Source organism: Anastrepha ludens, chromosome 2, assembly GCF_028408465.1.
Source record: "Anastrepha ludens isolate Willacy chromosome 2, idAnaLude1.1, whole genome shotgun sequence".
In the NCBI taxonomy this organism is placed as follows: domain Eukaryota; kingdom Metazoa; phylum Arthropoda; class Insecta; order Diptera; family Tephritidae; genus Anastrepha; species Anastrepha ludens.
Window position 1 is genome coordinate 27,325,000 of NC_071498.1, and position 17,209 is coordinate 27,342,208.

The following is a 17,209-nucleotide window of genomic DNA, read 5'->3' on the forward strand; positions in this document are numbered from 1 at the left end:
ATTAATTACATTAGAATACTTTTTGTGGAACTTATTCTTCAAACTTCTTAGATGTTTGAGTTCTTCAGAGAACCATGAACACCTAACGATTTGTATCAAATAGAATTGACTTAAAAATATCGTAACAATTAGATATGTAAAAATTTCCAAAGACTTAAGACCAATCTAAAATTAAACAAATTATTCAATTCAACAAAATTATAAAAAGAGTAATTACAAGCCACCATTAGATTACATTGTAATTCTTAATTGCTTTCGAATGGTTTTTTCTTTGGATAAAATTTTACAACTGTACCCAGCGAAATATGCGGCCTTTTGCTCATAAATTGGTAAGTAATGATAAAATATTAGTTTGGGGAAAAATAAATCCATGGTTTTGCGTAAAATTTTTACACAAATGGTGTAAAACTGTTTTATGATCGATCTTTAGCTCCTGGGTGATGCTGCGACTACTAACATGCCGGTCAACTTCGATTATTTCTGTGATTTAGCTGTTACAGTATCGGGACCATAAACACGATTCACAATTTCAGCGGCCTGGCCTGCATTTTGGCATTTATTAAAGAAAAGCTGTGAAATGTACCTAATTTTATCTTTGCTGATTTCCACAACTGAATAGAACAAACAAAAAACAGCAACAAAAATTTTCTAGTGTGAAATGCCACCTTGACAACGAGCATAAACTTTTTTTACGAGATATCGATCATTACAGCCATCTACCGAGAAAATAATGGATTTCTTTTTCCCCAAACTAATATTCTAAATTGTATGAACCGAGTGTTAACCGGTGTAATTTTTTTCGACGCCTGTATTCAGCCGTTGGTTGTCACATGCGTAAAAATACTTTTTGATGCATGGAACGCCGAAAACTGGGTGGTTGCACGAATAGCTGCATTTTAAAGGAATAGGAGAGTATCCAGAGTCTAAACAAAACTGTAATGGTATGGCAAGTTTCATCGTAGTCAGCACAAAAAGCAAAAATAATGCAAAAAACGTCCAGATTAAAACTAAACTGCTTGCAAAAATTGTTTTAAACGTATCAAGTTACGCCCTACTTTGTAGAATGAACTTACCAGCCCAGCCGTATAATCCTGGGGCAAGTTAAATGAATATACTAAGTAAAGAAAGAATTTAAGATTTAAAAACTTATTGTTAGTCTCTAAGCAAACGGAAATATTCAATAATACAATTTGCTGTAATAGTTTATGCCTTATGGTATAGCATTCAATTTTTTACAAAAAATATCATTCATCATGTAGTTCAGTGTTCAGTTCAATTTAATTTGAATAAGTGTGTTTTGTTATATAATTCAAACGAGTCTTTATTATCCAATGTGCTTGACAAGTATTTCTCTGTACCCATTTCATATGTGATTGTTCAAACCCCGCAAGCTGAGCTCTCAGCTTTCTGGATGTTAGCTCTTGCATATTTTGACCTAAATTATCTCATTATTTTAGCAGTCGACTTTATTTACTGGATTGACCGGTGTTTTCCCCTGACCAAAATCTGTCGCCTTAGTAAGCTAACTCTGTTCCGTTCGGTGGCGCCCACCTCTCGTCTTTTGTCACTACAGCAACATTTTGCAGTATTTTGGATAGTTTCGAATACTTCAGATCACGAATGGAATTGGGCTCAACCCTTATTCAACTTTAAGTATATATTTGCTGGATTTGCCATAGAAGACTCCATCCGAAATCCACTTCGTTTAGATGTATCGAATGCAAATGATATTGTCGTCATAAAACCTTCTTAGGTTTTAAGACCCCATACTGACTTCGCTATCAGTCATAAGCTCCAACTGTGTGCAATCCGCCGGTGTCTACCTAAAGCACCAAAATGGAATATCCACTTTCCATCGGAGATCATTAGAGCAGCATAACAGCCCTTTTATTTCAAACTACAACATAACATGTACATACCCTTGTCAGCAGCATTCCGGTTGAATATCTTCAAATTGGTGCTCTTACTACTACAACACAACTAAAATAAAGAAAGTGGTATTAAATGGCGTGTGGATTGAAGATGAAAATGAGATAGCAAATGAGCTTAATAAATATTTTGTAGAAAGCATCATGACAATTCATAATAGTATCGAAAACATTGTAATGAATGAAGAGCGTGAAGTTTTGGACAGAAACATATTTGAATTTAGGAGGGTCACCACGGATGATATAATTAAAACTGTTTCGTCATTAAAAAATAAATATGGTGGTAAAAAAATGCTAACGGAAGGTGTAATAAAAGACTCTATGGAGTACTTGGGATATACATATGCCTGCCTAATCAATGAAAGCTTCTCTCTAGGTATTTTCCCGGAGTGCTGGAAAATCTCTGTAGTTGTTCCAGTGGAAAAGATTAGAGGAACAACAAAACCAGAAGAACTGCGTCCTATAAACACATTGCAATGTGATGAAAAAATAATTGAAACAATAGCCAAAGACCAACTGCTACAGTATCTTGATGACCATCAAATTATAATACAGGAACAATCTGGGTTTAGATCTAAGCACTCGTGTGAATCGGCAATAAACTTGGTAATTACAGAGTGGAAAGAAAATTTGTCAAAGAAGGAGATCACAATATCAGTTTTTTTAGACTTGAAAAGAGCTTTTGAAACCGTAGACAGAGACAATTTAATAAAGAAGCTACACAATGTTGGCGTACAAAACCAATCTTTAAATTGGTTTGAAAGTTATCTCAGCGGTAGAAGACAAAAAACGGTAATAGGAGATGCTGTCTCTTCAGAAATAGATGTTCCAATAGGATTGCAACAGGGCTCTGTGCTCGCACCAATATTATTCATAGTATACATCAATGATGTTATTAAATACCTAAAATTTTGTAAAATTCGTCTATTCGCGGATGATGCCTTATTAACTCTGAGTGCTCCAACAATGGAAGAAGCTATATCTAAAGTGCAAACAGATTTAAATATGATATACATATGGCTGTGCCATAACAAACTGAAAATTAACATCGATAAGACAAAATATATGCTGATGACAAGAAGAACAGTGGATCCAGACATTATAACGCTGAATATTGCAAATAATCCCTTGCAAAGAGTCGATAAAATAAAGTATTTGGGAATAATAATTGATGATAAGCTAAAATTCGATGAGCACTTGAAATATACAGAGGCGAAACTAGGTAAAAAGATAGGTATTATGTTCCGCTCATGTAAATTTATCAGCAAGAAATACAAAATTATGGTGTATAGATCAATGATTGAGCCTCACTTCATTTACTGTCCGACAATTCTATTTACGTTCACCGACACTCAAATCTCGAATCTACAAAAGAAACAAAATAAAGCGATGCGTTTTATTTTAAGAAAACGACACGACACGCCAATTCTAGAAATGCTCAGAGAATTGAATTGGCTCAGTGTGAAACAACTAGTGACATACTACACTTTGAAATTCATACATAATATAAAATTAGGCAATCTACCTGGATATCTAAGTAATAGAATGATATACAACAGTGAAATTCATAACTACCAAACAAGGAACAGAAATAATTTTCACGTCCCAATAGCTAGAAATGAATTGGACAGGAGGAGCTTATACTGTAGAGGAGTTAGAGCATATAATGAATTACCTGTACACTTAAAAAACTGTGAGAGTCCAGAAATATTTAAGAAACTTTTATATGAGTATTCTAAGCTTTCCATAGCATTTAGATAGTTATAAATATATAATTGAAATTTTTTAATTGAATAGTTTTAATGTAATTGTGCCAATATTATCTAGGTCTATAAGACCGTAATAAATAAATAAATAAATAAATAAATATTAAATGTGTAAATCGATTAGTAGTGGGTGAAGGCGAGCCACCTCCCAGACATGTCGAGAGGTCATCTCCTATAAATGAATACTAGCCAGATTGTTAGGATGATCGTTAGATTGCCAAAACAGGATCCTAGGAAAAATCAATAACGACAGTTGCGATTTGATTGGCACGATCGACTGGCACGGAAGAAGCCATTGGTACCAGCATCGCAACGACAGGCTGAATTGAGTTTGCCTTCGAGCCACATCAATGGCGCTATTTATAATATTACTTAACGATGAAACGCAAATAGAATTGGTCCAGATGGTAAGGAGTACATGCGGCGGCCAAGACGTGCAACATTGGACCCCAAGTTCGTCTCACCAATCATAAAGCACAGAGGAGGCTCAATAATGGTGTGGAGCTGCTTTTCGTGGAACGGTCTCGGGTCAATTCATCATATTGAAGGTCATAGACTGCGGTCAATTACGTTCAGATACTTCAAAATTTAATCTATCTTATGCAGAATGGAATTTGCCGGTAATTTGGAAATTTGAACAAGACAATGATCCGAAGCACACTTCTCGTGTGGCGAACAAGTTGTCCGAAGACAATTTGATCACTATTCTGGATTAGGCATATTCGAGTGCCGACTAAAATTCATTAGAAAAGCTTTGGAACGACGCCATAAATTCACTCAGTATGCGGAATATCACAAATTTGGATCAGTTATTTGAAAAGGCCAAGGCATCATGGAAACTCATTCATGTTGAACGTTGTAGAGGTTTTATAATGTCAATGCAAATGCGCTGTGCAGCAATAATAAAGCAAAAAGGATTTTCAACAAAATAATTATGTACACTTTTCCCTTTCGCCTGCATTTTTTTTGATTTGACTAATATTTTGCTTCGTTTTTAAGTATTTTCGAATTGTATAATATTAACTTTTGTACATGAAGTAAGCAAATTCATGTTTTTCTAAGATAAAAAACTGATAAAGATTAATTAAGTTAATTAATTAATTTTTAAATTTATAAAATTAAACCTAGTATGCAAAACATTTAAGTGATTTTGTTAATGTCATTGGTGTCTCACTGGGCTCGTTTTTTTTAAATAGTTTTTTTTTTAAATAAACAAGAAGTTACTTCTGTCCTAGGCGAATTTATTAAAGGTTGTGTTGGTAAATCATCTCATTTGTTCTTTTTTTCTTTCGCTGTGTCCATGTAGCTATCAGCATCGAATAAAACAAGGCGAATTATTTTTTTGTTTTCTACTTCGCCAATACCTTGCTGTGACAATCGAACGTACAAAACATTCTTGTTGATCTCGTGTCACCTTTAATAAATGCGTCTTGTTTCTGTCAATTTGTAGAATGGACCTACTTGAATGTCCAAAAAGAAGTTCGAAATGCAGCTCCTTCGTGCATTACTATATACATATTATATGTACATCATTCCTAATTTTCCGCAGCTGTAGTGGTATAGTCTCACAGCAATTGGGAATTGTACAGGTAGTTTGTTTGGTACCAATACGTGTTTGACTAGCTGAATAAATACTGTCTTTAGAAATACATTTTTCACCGGTATTTAATTGTACTTTTATTTATATTGAAACACATCTTAAGACTTGTAAGCATTTCATTTTCTGGAAATCCATAAGGTATACATTTCAGTTTTTGGTCATCAGATTCATTTTCACTTGAAGGTAAAAGTGTCTCACTGCGCCGTTTTCGTTTTATTTCCACTCGCCCTCGATTTACTGCTATGTCATAATATGTTTGTAAGTCTCTCAAAACTGTAAATAATTCTTCGAAATCTCTCTCAGCATTGCGCAAAAAACTACATTTAATAATATATCCGTCTAACGTAAAACAATTAAACAAACGTTGCATTTTGAATTCTAACTGGCGCATGACATGTTTAATAACTGTTTCTGTCATTGCATAAACATCGTACACCATCTCCAATCTCGAAGAAGTCGCACAATTATATATCTGGGTGGACCACTTCTGCAAAAATTCAAAATATTGGTTGTAACACCAATTATCATATTCCAAATCCCAGTATTGCAAAACGTATCGTTGAATATCTGCATAGCCATCAAATGTAGTTCTTATTATTTGAAGAGCATTGATAATATATTCCATTCCCTCATTGATTACTTCAAAAAACATTACGTTGAAAAACTCCATTTCCGCAAAATATGTAGTAAACTGTAACTTAATATGTGGAGGCAATATTCGGTGACCAGTAGGCACCCGCCTAAGTTTCAATAAAAAAGAAGCACTCTCATTTTTACTAACTTGTAAAAAATGTTCAGTTTTAAGTGAGAATTCTTCCACATAATGGGAAGCAGTTCTGAAGAATTCCATGTGGTCATTCAGTTTTTGCTGCGATCTTTCCAAGTTCACTTCACTTCTGCCTATTTTCAATATACTTGATATTGTGAGGTTTTTTTGAAGATTTTCCAAAAAGTTTCGTAATGTACTCTGCAATTTGATTTTGCTTATGTCAGCATCATATGCAGATTTGTAAAACAAAAACGAAATATTCTCGACATGATCTTTATTTAAATCGCCAGCAAAATAGAGCAATCGTCCCGTGGAATACTGACGAATTTTGCTAGACGTTGAAGTTTGGAAAATTTCAAGAATTGCAATAATAAAAACTAAAACTTTAAAGAGCCACATTTCCTTTTATTAAAAATACTTTATAATAACAATGCTACATAGATTTCAACACAAATGCTGTGCATTTCTTAAATGTTCTATATATGTATACTCCTTGTTATGAGTCTATATTTAGAAATCCATTATACCGGAAAACACTGTATTTTCAATGTTGCTTTCTTTTTGATTGCCCTTATAGCTGCCATCTTACATAAATCAGTAATTGCTCTAAAGTTACAGGGATAACAAATAACAATTCAAATGCATTTATTTAATTCCATTTCAGTAACTCACTGTTGCTGATTTTGCTGATATTGGCTAAATACATAGCCATGGATAACTATGATACAAGAAATGGCGAGTTGCCAGAAATAAGGCGCCAGAATAAATTGACGAGAATAATTCGTTTTTATGTTAATGTCGCGCTTTATTAAATTAAATATATTAAAGTTAGTGCAAGGTTAATATTTCATAAATTATTTTGTAATGATATATAATTATTAATATATTCATTTATTACTCATAATTTTTATTTTTCTTTAACTTATTCTGTTTATTGTTTTACAAATATGTTTTTCTTTCTCACTTTTTATGTGATATTTTAAAATTGCAATATTTCTATTTTTTGTTATGTCCAGTTTGTGTTTATTATTTTTGTCTCTCAAATTACATTTAAATATTAATTTTTGAATTTTTTCTTATTCTTGTATTTTATAATGATTGTGTTTAATTTTATTACAGGGACTCCTATCGTATATTGTATTTTTTTAATATTGTGCTTTAATATATTTTGTTTATACAATTTACAAGACTAAATACAATCACCATATGATGCATAAGTAAATTTTGGATTATGTCATATTCATGGTGAAAATATATTTTGTCAGAATCAGCTGATGGGCTGATGTCGCTTGGGATGTGCTTACAAAAAACTGAGATTGTGTTGGTGATATACGAAAAAAATCAACCAATGACACCTCGCTGTCGTCGGAAAAAATACTTAATGGGCGAGTGTGTGAATATGTGTGAAATGATCGTACACAATTCGGCTGGCGAATCACACCCGTTACGTGGTAGACAAAGTTCCCCTCACAATTTTCTTATCCTTGTAGTAGATTTTATTTAATGATGTGTTAATCTAAACAAATGTAAAAATAAGCGTTTTGAAATGAGTAGATGAAGCAACTGGCAGCACTGACACAACACTGTTTGCAAGCGCTTAATGAATGTTTATTAGATCGTGTTATACATGTGGGAGCTTTTGTTGATTCTACTCTTTATTTGTGATACTCGGGCTCTCCCAACACTTTTTTTGTTCTCGTTCTTCCTAATGTTGTTGAATATAGACTAAAAACTAACAATTTCAGAATTCGCAAAGTTGAAACAACAAAAATTTCACAGTATGGACACAGTCTAATGAAAATTGCCAAATATCAGAAAAGAAATTAATTGGCAAAACTGAAAATATTGACTTATAGCAGTTTAATGAGGTGTACCAAGGCGAATTTATTATAGGTGACAGCAACCACATATAAGTAAAACCCTACATGAATATGTTGTTGCGTTTGGTCCAAGCATCACGTCAAAATCAGTAATCAAATGTAAACATACGAATGTAAACATACCAATACATACAAACAAAGCGTATCATTTTGACGTAAGCCATACCTACGGCCAAAAATTCAGCTGGGTGAATGCTGTCACCTATAATAAATCCACCTTGGAGGTGTACCATACTCGCTAGCGGCGAATCTTGCTCGATAACTTTGTTGTTGCAAAATGCAAATTTTTCATCAAGTGAGCAAATCCCAAGCATAGTGAGAAGAGAAGTGGCGAATCAAAGGGTCCTATTTAAATTATGCATCGAAAAATTGGTGTTAATTATCACTAAGTTTTGTTTACAAAATAAAATGTCACATGCAAATATTTGCCATCTCTCTCTGTTTTTAGGGGTTCCGAAAATGTTAAAATGCAATGTTAGAAAACATAAAAGTATTTAATTGAATGTTGATAGCCGATACATTTAATTTGGATTACAAATAATTATAATCATTAAATTAATTCGTTTTCATAAGATATAATTAGAAATAATCAAAAACAATCAGGATTTTTTAGCAGAAAAATAATTTTTTTACTAAATGTATATTTCTTTTTATATTAGGTGCATTATATAAAGAACAAATGTGATAGGAATGCAACAGAATTAGTTACCGTAAACACTAAACCATAACATGGAGAAATCAACAGAAACCAATAATGAATCTTCAATACAACCTCTTAGCCATTTAATCACATCGAAACATCAGTGTCTTGAATCGCGTCCGGTATATACAAATACGTCGTATAGCCCGTATGTAAATCCATATTGTAGTCCTCGGAGTAATCGCAAGCGCCCCCCTTTACGAGAGTCTCGCCGCGTTTCTATAGAACAATCGGGCAGCTTTTTACAATTAAATCAATACAAGCTTATGGATCAAATTGGTCAGGTAAGTAGTAAGCAAATTTGACCGAATACTCTTTTCTGATAAATCACAAAATACTACATACCATAATTTGCATATGAAACAATGATTAAGAAATACTCAAGAAAATTTTTTAATAGCATTTGACTCTACACTATGTTAAATTATTTTACTCAGTTTTATTTTAAGTTACCACCTACCTAAAAAACTAAAAAGAACCCAATAGTACGAGTAACCTTTTGCCATTTAATTATAAAAAATATGAAATAAACAAAAAAAAAAACAAGTAATAGTGAAATCATGAAACATATTCAGGCGTAACAAGCGCAATAATTCCTTGCAGACAGCAAAAGAACGGAACAAATACTTCACTGTTGTTACTCCTAGTTTATCTCAACGATTGAACAATAGACAAACAACAGCAGCTACGAATTTCCTAACGGCCAATCACTCTCAAACGAACCTTTGCCCGTGCTCGCGGCTTTAACTGAAGGCACAATATATGAATCAAAGGGCCGGCAGTGCAGACGGTAATTGATCGGGTACGATTTCTTCTCTATGGGCGTAGTAACCCCCTAAGTGATTTTGTTAGAGTTTAACAAAGCGCGTCAGCCACCAATTAGAAATGCCTAATGAAGCCAAATCTTTATCCATTCATTTGGTCCTTCCACGCAGTAGAGGCCTTTTTTTCCTCTGCTACCCCTTTTGGGAATCGTATTAAATATTTTCAGAGCCGGAGCGGCTGTGCTCACGTTTACGTAAAGTTTACATATTCAATTGCGTACTCAGTCCAAAGTAGCACTTGTCTGCAAGAGAGATTCTCCGTTGGATTTCAAAGTTGATGTGGTTAGGGTTGTTGATGTTGACTCTCAAGTGAACGAAGTCATCTACTTTTCCAAATAACAACGATCAAGCCTTCTTAATAACTCAAATAATGAGGGACAAAAAAAGCAAATTTTATGCCAAGATTTGCTTTCCTAGGTGAAGAAAAAACCAAACAAAGGCATCTTCAAAGGAGGGTGCATTTAAAGTCGCTAACGCCAATCGCCCACACGGAAAAAAACTTTCCTGAAGTTGTAAATTGTGTACCTCATACCAATTAAAAGATCTAGGGGCTTAAGGGGTAACACCACTGTAGAAATTTCAAAAAATTTTTTTTTTTTTATAAGCTTAAAAAATTCTTTGAACCTTTTAAAATACAGAACAAAAAGTTTTATACGTTACCGAAGTTTATTTCATAAATATTTTAAGCTTTTAACCAAGCGTTAGTGACTGCTACCTAACGACTTCTCCAAATTTCCAAACTTTAAACGCGTTTTTCTCAAAACACGTTTTCTGAAATTGGCACGCAGCATAACTCAAACAATTTTAAATATTTTTAATCAGGTTTTTCACTACGTCTGTATAATAACCTTCTTAAGAGAAGAGCGTAGGGGATTTTCGATAGATTAATTTAAACGATTGTTATAATTATTTAAGTGCCGTTTTTTTAGTCCAAAATAGAGTTTTTTCCTTCAAATGCTTGCCAATTCCACAAAAATAAATATTTTTTAAATCCCCTACGTGTTTCTCTAGCTATTTTTATCTAGATTAAGAAAAAAAATGTTTCTTTGTTCCAGATTAAAATTTGCACCCTCTGTGCTGCGTGCCGCGGAGCTCCTTCAAGAGAAACCACATCACAAAAATGTCTCCAATGCCGCCATTTTGTAAAATTTTTCGATCAAACTTTGTAGTTTTGTATTTTAGTATATAAGTAATAACTTCCCAAATCAGAGTGATTGTTTTCCCTTTCCTTCTATACAAAAAAATTCTTTAAAAATCGTGTTTATTTTACGCGTGTACAGTGGTGTTACCCCTTAATAATGGTAATTAAAGTGATGTCTTCTTCTTGATTGACGCGATAGCCGCTTAAACGATTTTGGCCGAGTTTAAGAAAGAACGCCAGTCGTTTTTTCTCGTGCTAACCGCCTCTAGGTGGAAACAGCAAGTGAAACCAAGTCTTTCTCCATCTGATCTTTTCAACGCCTCATCAGATATTAGCATCGTCCAAACTTCTGGGCCATACGATAGGACGAGCATGATGAAGGCCTCACAAAGTATTAGTTTTGTTCGTCGAGAGAGGACTTTAGTCCTCAAATACCTATGTACTAAGTACAAAGTAGCACTTGCCGGCATGAGAGATTCTTCGTTGAGTTTCAAGGCTGGCATTATTATTAATGCTGGTTCCTAAATAAACAAAGGTTCCTACAACCTCGAAATCATAACTGTCAACAGTGACGTGGGCGTCGATACGCGAGTGCGCCGACTGTTTGTTTGATAACAGGAGGTACTTCGTTTTGTCTTCGTTCACCACCAGACTCATTCGCTTTGCCTCTTTTCCAGTTTGGAAAACGCAGAACTACCATAACAGCGCGGTTGTTAAGGCCGATGATGTCAATATCATCGGCATATGCCAAGAATTGTACGCTCTTTTAAAATATTGTACCTGAGCGATTAAGTTCTGCGGTTCGTACGATCCTTTCCAACATCAGGTTAAAGAAGTCACACGACAGCGAGTCACCCTGCCTGAAACCTTATTTGGTATCAAACGGCTAGTAAAGGTCCTTCGCAATTCTGACGACGCTGCTGGTATTGAGCAACGTCATTTTGCATAGCCGTATTAGTTTTTCGGGGATACCAAATTCATACATCGCGGCATATATGCAACTCCTTTTCGTACTGTCGAATACAGTTTTGAAATCAACAAAAATTGGTGTGTGTCAATTCTCCTTTCATGGGTCTTTTCCAAGACTTGGCGTATTGTAAATATATCTGTTCGGTGGTAGACGTTCCAGGGCTAAAGCTACACTGATAAGGTTTAATCAGTTGGTTGATGGTGAGTTTTAGCCTGTCACACAATACGCTCGCTAGGACACAGATAATTGGCACAGATTGCAGGATCATTCTTCTTATGAATTGGGCAAAACACTTTTAAATTCCAATCGGCAGGCATGCTTTCATTTGATCACATTTTGCACGGGAACTGATGCATGCACCTTACCAGACCCTCGCCGCCACGTTTGAGTAGCTCAGCCTGCAGTCTGTTGGCATCCCGGCTTTCTTGTTCTTTAGTCATGTAATCTCTATTCTCACCTCGACATGGTCGGGTAGCGGAACGACAGTTCCGTCAACAACGTTTGGGGTATCGGGATCTGCACATTCTCTGTGACATGCTCAGTTGTCATTATTTAACAAGTTTGAGAAGTGTTCCCTCCATAATTTAAGTACGCTCTGGATGTCAGTCAGCAGATCGCCGCCTTACAGGAAAACGCCCCGGTCTTGAAACCTTCTGTAAGCCGCCGAACTTTCTGGTAGAATTTTCTGGCGTTGTTCCTATTGGCCAGCATCACAAGCTCCTCGCACTCACGTATTTCGGCCTCTTGTTTCTTCTTTCGGATAATACATCTCTCTTCCTTTCTTAGCTTTCGGTAGCGATCCCACATGGCTCGCGTTGCGTCCGATCGCAGCGTGGCTCTATAGGCAGCATCTTTCCTTTCTGCGGCAGCATGACATTCCTCGTTGTACCAACTGTTTTTTCGGGCTCGCCGGAATCCGATTTCTTGTTCGGCAGCGGTACATAGAGAACTAGAAATGGCCGGTTTGTTGGGCAGTACTCTCTGAGAGCAGGAGTGAAAGTCGTGTGGCGAATCTTCTGGCTGTCTGTTGTGATTGCAGCTTTTCGATGTCGTACATTCTTTGCGTAGTTAGTTCTACGTTTTTTGCTGCATAGAGGCGTGTGCGCAATTTGGCCGTAACGAGGTAATAACCCGAGTCGATGTTGGGTCCTCGGATCGTACGTACATATAAAACACTAGAAGCGTGTCTTCCAATCGATCAACCTCTGTCCGTTACCAAATGTGCGAGATGTTGAAAAATCGTATTTTGTTGCGGATTATTGTGAGACACTCGTTCACTGGAGCTAACGACTGTACTTGGCGATGAAATCTCTCTCCCGCTATAAATCCAACACCGATTTTGCGCTCCTTTACTTGGCAGCTGTAGTAGACGTCGCAAGGTCCTATGGTTTCCTTGCCTTGCCCCGCCCATCGCATCTCTTGAATGACAGTGATGTCAGCCTTTGTTCTTACCAGGACATCAACCAGCTGGACAGACGCACATTTCTCAATAAAGGACCAGACATTCCAGGTGCATATATATATTTTGGGTGTTTGGCCGAGCTCCTCCTCCTATTTGTGGTGTACTGATATGGTAATCCTTAGTTCGTTCGCAGTGGTCGTCATCAGTATAGGCTGTTCTCATCCGAGGTTTTGTTCGTATTTTCATTGAGTGGTATTTTTACGTGGCGGGCCCCAAACCCAGCGCACAACCAGCTACGTTATATATATAATTGACACTTACATTCTTTTTGGATGTTTGGCCGAGCTCCTCCTCCTATTTGTGGTGTGCGTATTGATGTTCCACAAATGGAGGAACCTACAGCTTTAAGCGGACTCCGAACGGCTGGTCAGCAAACTTCAAATGTAAATAGAAATCAGTTGGTTGAGTTAACCGTACTGTTGTGGAAATGCTTAATATCTCAGAAATTTAGAAGCGGACATAACTGCAGTTAACTTGTTGACTGAAAAACGTTATTCGAATTCCTGTTAAAGTATTGTATATATTATATATATATATATTCGGCCGAGTTGATTTGTGGGGAGGCAAAAAAATCGCCCATTGCTCTGTGAAAATCATATTCTAGGGATCAAAATAAGAAACTTTGCCGAAGGAACCATACCTCTAAAACGAATTCTGATGTCCCCCAATTTGGGTCGAACTTTTTAGTTTCTTTTCTATAACTCACTTAAATTAATTTTTTCATTTACATATGTTCTGACTAAATAAATTTCTTAAGAGAAAAAATAGATATTATTATATATAAATAAATAATAAATATTATTATAAATAAATAAAAATAAAGAAAAAACATAGCCATTTATCTGATTTTTTCATGTAAAGGCCAAAAATGGTGATATTTTGAAATTGGGGGACATCAGAATTCGTTTTAGAGGTTTAGTCCTTCGGCAAAGTTTCTTATTTTGATCCCTAGAATACGATTTTCACAGAGCAATGAGCGATTTTTAAATCGACCCGCCCTAATATGTATATATTATATGTATATAATTGGCGCGTACACCCTTTTTGGGTGTTTGGCCGAGCTCCTCCTCCTATTTGTGGTGTGCGTCTTGATGTTGTTCCACAAATGGATGAACCTACAGTTTCAAGCCGACTCCGAGCGGCAGATATTTTTATGAGAAGCTTTTTCATGGCAGAAATACACTCGGAGGTTTGCCATTGCCTGCCGAGGGGCGACCGCTATTAGAAAAATGTTTATATTAATTTTCGTTCACCGAGATTCGAACCGACGTTCTCTCACTGAATTCCGAATGGTAGTTACGCACCAACCCATTCGGCCACGGCGGCCGCCACCTGTTAAAGTAATGTAGGAAAATCGAACATTTGTATGACATCTAAAGAGACTGTAAAATTTCTTACTATTGCAACCTTTTACTTGTACAATAATGAAACATATTGTGTGTTTATCATCTTTTACAGGGCTCCTATGGCTTAGTTAAATTAGCATACTCTGAAGAAGACTCCACCCATTACGCAATGAAAATTCTCTCTAAACGTCGATTGATACGGCAAGCTGGATTGACAAAACGTGGTCAACAAAAGCCCATTTCGCCATTGGAGAGAGTATATCGGGAAATTGCAGTGCTAAAGAAAATAGATCATCCAAACGTTGTAAAATTGATTGAGGTATTAGATGATCCAATGGAGGACTCGCTGTATATGGTTTTTGAACTAGTAAAGCAAGGATGTGTACTTAACATTCCAACAGATTCACCACTAGCTGAAGATAAAGCTCGAGATATTATTCGGGAAACGATTCTTGGTTTGGAGTACTGTAAGTTGCATACAACTTTCTTGAGTTATCAACCATATGCATTTATGTAAAACGTGCGGTGCTACATTTGTGTCGAATATCAGTTAAAATTTAAAAAATATACTCGTATTAGTAATGATTGAAAGCCACGATTATATGTTATGTGTACGTTATTTTTATATATTGTATAAAAACCTTATGTAATAGCGGAACTAGTACAACAGATCTACTAAAGAGACTGGCGCATGTATTTACAATATAAGTAGAATTGTAGCAATTATTACAGGGCACTGTCCACTAAAAATGGTCTTCCAACAGCACCTTCCAAAGCTTGTACGATAGCGAGAAAACTGTCCATAATTTCCAAGTTGCGTTTAAGGGTTTTTATTTATGAATTAGGCTTATGATGTATAGGGTTATTCAATAGGTGCGCTTCAACTTTTTTCCGATAGAGAGGGCGAACGACGCAATATTTTTTATTTTTCGCTTGTCATTTGTAAACTTCATACATTTTATCATGGAACGCTACACACTTGAGCAATGATTGCAAATCGTGCAAATTTTTTATGAAAATAATCGTTCTGTTGCTGCTACTTTAAGAGCATTACGGTCCATTTAACAAGCCATCCCGTTTTGGGGTTATATGAAGTCATTGGTCTACAGTAACAAGCCGGCGACGATTTGTGAGCTCAGAGCCAATATTGAACGCGAAATTGCTGGAATTTCGGCCGATTTATGCAAAAGAGTGGTCGAAAATTGGGTTCAACGATTGGACTTCGTAAAACGTGCACGCGGTGGTCATGCAAAAGAAATCGAATTTCATACTTAAATGTATATGTTCAAACTCGATAATAAAAAAAAATTAGTTAAAAAAGTCAAACCGTTTGTGTTTTATTCAAAAAAGTTCAAAAGTTGAAGCGCTCTTACTGAAAAACCCTACATTTGTGTGTGCGTTTAACAAAATTTAGCTTGTGTTAGTGATATACGATCATACTGTGTTGATTTTTTTCGTATATCACTAACACAAGCTAAATTTTGGTAAACATATGCCAAGGGACGAGGCAGACAAAGTTTCCCTCGCAATTGTCTTTTTCACCATAGTTAAAGAGCAAACCTTGTACGGTACACTAGGCAGGGCTAGTTTACTGGGGCGGCAGTCCGTGGTCGGGATAAACCCGACTCATTCCGGTAACGTAGAATCGGCTGCCAAAGCCATTTTTCTTTCTAGAATTTCCACACAAAAAAACGATAGTCGTAAAGAAATTTCAATGATTGTATCGCTTTTTATTTTTTCAGTACATTATCAGCATATTATTCATGGTGATTTGAAACCTGAGAATCTGCTACTCACTGAATTTGGGCACGTTAAAATTGCCGATCTGGGTGTGTGCAATGAATTTTTTGGGGAAGATGCAATGATTAGTAGTGGAACAACTGCAGGTACACCGGCTTTTAGAGCACCAGAATCACTGCGACTCGGACAGGTAAGAAACAAAGTTTATTTCGACATTTTATGCTACAGATATCGAAGGGCAATGCCAAAGCAAATATAATGTAAATTGTGACGTAAATTTATCTTAAGTTACGTAATAACTTAAAGATGTTTACTTGAACTGTTAAACCAGCTTCCGTATACACTAGGCCGGGTCGATTTGTGGGGGGGCAAAAAAATCGCCCATTGCTCACTCAATAAACCTTCAAAAGCTCGTATGTGATATTAATTTTTTTCATAAACTTATTTGATCCAGGCCAACTATGATCAACTAATATATACAAAAAAATAAATCATTTAATTAAACGCTTAAAAAAATTAATTTTTTTCAATCGCAAGCACTTCACATCAAATTAAAATAGGCTTGTCGAGTCGCCGAAGCCCATTTTCGTATTAGCGTATCAAAAATAGGAAGTGCCATCCAGGGCTAAACGTATTGCTTAGATGAGGGAGAGTACGAGATCAAATTTAGAGTTAGGTTTACTTCACAGAAGGTGGGTATTACTTTATATTAGGGGTATTTATGAAACTCAATATAACTGAGGAGAAAAATTTAGTTGGCATGAGGGTGTATACTAGAGCGGGTCGATTTAAAAATCGCTCATTGCTCTGTGAAAATCATATTCTAGGGATCAAAATAAGAAACTTTGCCGAAGGAACCATACCTCTAAAACGAATTCTGATGTCCCCCAATTTGGGCCGAACTTTTTAGTTTCTTTTCTCATGTAAAGGCCAAAAATGGTGATATTTTGAAATGATTGTATGCGGAACCCCCCAGGGGAGTTCCAGGGGGTGTGCCACTGGCATGGGTGGATCGGCCGTCCAAAGTTAGTGGGGGTTGGTCATACATTTGGACTTGATTGGAGCACTCTAAATGGATCAAAG

At 35.9% G+C, this 17,209-nt stretch overlaps 2 protein-coding genes across 4 annotated transcripts in view; one reads left to right on the plus strand and one right to left on the minus strand.

Moving 5' to 3' along the window:
• LOC128866539 (calcium/calmodulin-dependent protein kinase kinase 2) overlaps window positions 1-17,209 on the plus strand; it is a 32,840-nt gene that overhangs the window by 5,486 nt on the left and 10,145 nt on the right. For 2 of the 3 annotated variants that reach the window (XM_054107367.1, XM_054107358.1), the window contains 3 exons: window positions 8,603-8,927; window positions 14,499-14,853; window positions 16,129-16,316. In XM_054107367.1, the coding sequence (XP_053963342.1) occupies window positions 8,673-8,927; window positions 14,499-14,853; window positions 16,129-16,316 (798 nt within the window). In that variant the 5' untranslated portion in view covers window positions 8,603-8,672. Of the gene's footprint in view, window positions 1-6,807; window positions 6,891-8,602; window positions 8,928-14,498; window positions 14,854-16,128; window positions 16,317-17,209 lie in introns of those variants that run through there. The other variant, XM_054107375.1, reaches the window with a different exon arrangement.
• On the minus strand, window positions 4,853-6,825 carry LOC128866564 (uncharacterized). Its single transcript, XM_054107401.1, has 2 exons — window positions 6,736-6,825; window positions 4,853-6,669 (listed from the first exon to the last, which is right to left on the minus strand). The coding sequence occupies exon 2, from the start codon at window positions 6,460-6,462 to the stop codon at window positions 5,350-5,352; it is 1,113 nt and encodes a 370-aa protein (XP_053963376.1). The 5' UTR covers window positions 6,463-6,669; window positions 6,736-6,825; the 3' UTR covers window positions 4,853-5,349.